A 2,851-nucleotide genomic window follows, 5' to 3' on the forward strand; every position below is an offset into this window, starting at 1 on the left:
CTCATTTTATAGCTATGATTGCCCTCTGAGGTGGGTATTTTGTAGCTGAGATATCTGAAGCTCCGGGAGACTTAAAACTTGCTCAAGTCACCCAGCAGTATGAAAAAGAGGTTATTGTCTCTCTAACATCAAAACCTGACTGCTTAACCTGTATATGTGATTTTTCTCTGACATTTAATATAAGGAAATGACTTAGAATTTCCAAAGTAATTTAACAAGGTCCTACACCAAAGAATTATAACAAAATCAGTTTCTATGTGTATTAGTCTGTTTCTGTTGCTTCTAACAAAATACTTGAAACTGGGTGATCTGTGAAGACAACAAAATTAATTGCTTTCACTTTCTGAGCCTGGGAAGTCCAAAGTTCATCTGGTGATGGTGACAGTGACCCAGGGGTCTCATGTTGCGAGATGGTGGAAGCAGAGAGAGCAGAGAGAGTCGGTTCCCCATGTACTGTCCTTTTAAAGGACTCAGGACCACGCCCATGACCACCATTATTAATCCATTCACTACAATCTAATCACTTCAAGGCCCCAGCTTTCAATTACCATAATAGGATTTCCCACCCTCAAAAGTTACAGTGAGAATTAAGCTTCAGTGAGGTTGGGGGGCATCCAGTCTACAGCACCATGTGNGTGATTGCTATCAAGAAGGAGTAAAACTTTACAAATGAACTGTTTTTCATGCCAGGTCTTGCACAATCAGGTTCCTGGGGCTGTTTTGATGAGTTTAACAGAATTGAATTGCCTGTGCTATCAGTGGCGGCCCAACAAATTTATATTGTTTTGACAGCAAGAAAAGAAAGAAAGAAGCAGTTTATTTTTTCTGATGGTGATTGTGTTGATTTAAATCCAGAATTTGGAATCTTCTTAACAATGGTGAGAATATAGGCTTTCAATGCAATTTGATTAGTTTAATTATTATGGACTTAAATAAAAGAAAGTGTATATTAGTGGGTAAATGACTGATTATCCAAGAGTCATGAGATACTCTCTTGTGTGATTTTTTTTTTGAGTAGTAAAAATAGCTCAGACAGAAGATAAAAGTAATATGTCAATGAAAATAGCTACTATTTATAGAGCACTTATTATGTGTAAGGAGCTGGGCTAAATGTTTTGTGTACTATGTCAGACAGAATAACTCATGCTATACTGCANTCTTACTGTCAAGTTTAGTAACCTGTCTCAGAAAGACAAAATAATAGCAGTTTTACAGAAACGTACAAAAAGAAGCTTGTGACAATCAGGAAAAATTGGCTGGCAATCTTGGCTTTGCAAATTTAAAACATATCAGACAAGGAAAACCTTTAAACAAAAATCCCCTGAAAAGTAATTTGTAGTATTTTTTTTCCATACTCAGTTTTCCTTACTAGTTTTGGAAAAAACAGAACTAGTAATAGATTTTTAAGGAGTCTCCTAATTGTAATTTCTAGGTGCTCTCTCATTATCCATTCTAGTGCTTTGATTCCCAGTGTGGGGGCAAGTCGGTGAGGGTGGATAGGTTAGAAATAATATGTAAGGCCCAAAGCAATGAATTATTAGTATTACCTTTAAATACATAATATAAGAGAAAATTGTATCTTGAGATAATTTTGTTTTGAGGATGTCTTATTGTAGTATATATGTCTTTCTGATGCTGTATTTTCTTAAAGGGCCAGATAGCAAATATTTTAGGCTTTTGCACAATAAGCCACTCAGCTTTGCTGTTGTAGCACAAAAGCAGCTAGAGACAATGAAGAAATGAATGAGTATGACTGTGTTCCACTAAAACTTTGTTTACCAAACAGGTGGCTAGCCCCTGGGGCTGCAGTTTGCTAAGTTTTGCAAAATGTTAAAAAGAAATAATATCTTTGATCTGGAAAATTTGGATAACCAAACTTTAAAATCAGAAGCTACCTTAGAAAACATCTGGCCTAGGCCTTTAGCTTTTCATATTAGGAAACTGAGACTCAAAAAGGTTAGTGGCATGAACTAGTGGTAGAACCACACTTCTAGATTCCCAGTTCAGCATCCTTTCTGCTAGACTATGCAGCCTGTCTAAAGCAGGATGGCCTTCCTTCTAAGTGCTGTTGGCATTAGGACAGTGATCAAGCAATATCTTGAGATATATTTGTTTTCTTCTCTCTTTCCTGCTTCCTTTTAATTTTATTATTAGTAAAAACTTTTTAATTAAAAAATTTATTTTATTTAAATTTTTTTCAGTCTCTCAATCTTCTGGAAGGTTTAATTCCCTCCAAAGAAGAAGGTGGTATTTCATGTGTTGAACATCTTCATAAATTATTTGTATTTGGCCTAATGTGGAGTTTAGGAGCCCTTCTGGAACTGGAAAACAGAGAAAGGCTTGAAGCCTTCTTACGACAACATGAAAGCAAGTTAGACTTACCAGATATACCTAAAGGCACGAATCAAACCATGTATGAGTTTTATGTTACTGATTATGGTAAGCACACTGAATTATACCTTAAGTGAAATGACTTTTTTTTTAATGGAAAGAATATAAACTTCCATGAACTCTTCTATGGGGAAACGTTAAACCAGTTATGAAAAACATAATTGTTGATAACATTTTAAAAGGGCATATTTGTGAAAGATTCTAGAATTTTGCACATTAGCCATACCAAGAACTGGAATAGAGACTCCTGACTTCTCCTCCATTGGGAGTGGACTAAGTAAAATCTGGCATAAATAAGTTAGCAATAGCTCTTACATTGTCTGCTCTCTAATGCTTAAAGAGTAAAGGTAGCAGTGTAGAGAACACAAATTCTTCATGATGCAAAGCATGATAATGCGTGTAACAGATCAGTCCCACAGCTTCCCTGTTGGAGATGTCAGAATGAGTAGAGAATTAACCA

At 35.8% G+C, this 2,851-nt stretch overlaps 1 protein-coding gene across 1 annotated transcript in view; it reads left to right on the forward strand.

The window, feature by feature from the left end:
* Window positions 1–690: 690 nt before the first annotated feature.
* Window positions 691–2,851, forward strand: part of LOC103610057 (dynein heavy chain 8, axonemal) — a gene marked incomplete at both ends in the record, with an annotated part of 55,510 nt that continues 53,349 nt past the window's right edge. The window contains one exon of the mRNA XM_008594294.1: window positions 691–878. Within this exon, the coding sequence (XP_008592516.1) occupies window positions 691–878 (188 nt within the window). The remainder of the gene's footprint in view (window positions 879–2,851) is intronic.

Source organism: Galeopterus variegatus, unplaced genomic scaffold, assembly GCF_000696425.1.
Source record: "Galeopterus variegatus unplaced genomic scaffold, G_variegatus-3.0.2 Scaffold10525, whole genome shotgun sequence".
NCBI lineage: Eukaryota > Metazoa > Chordata > Mammalia > Dermoptera > Cynocephalidae > Galeopterus > Galeopterus variegatus.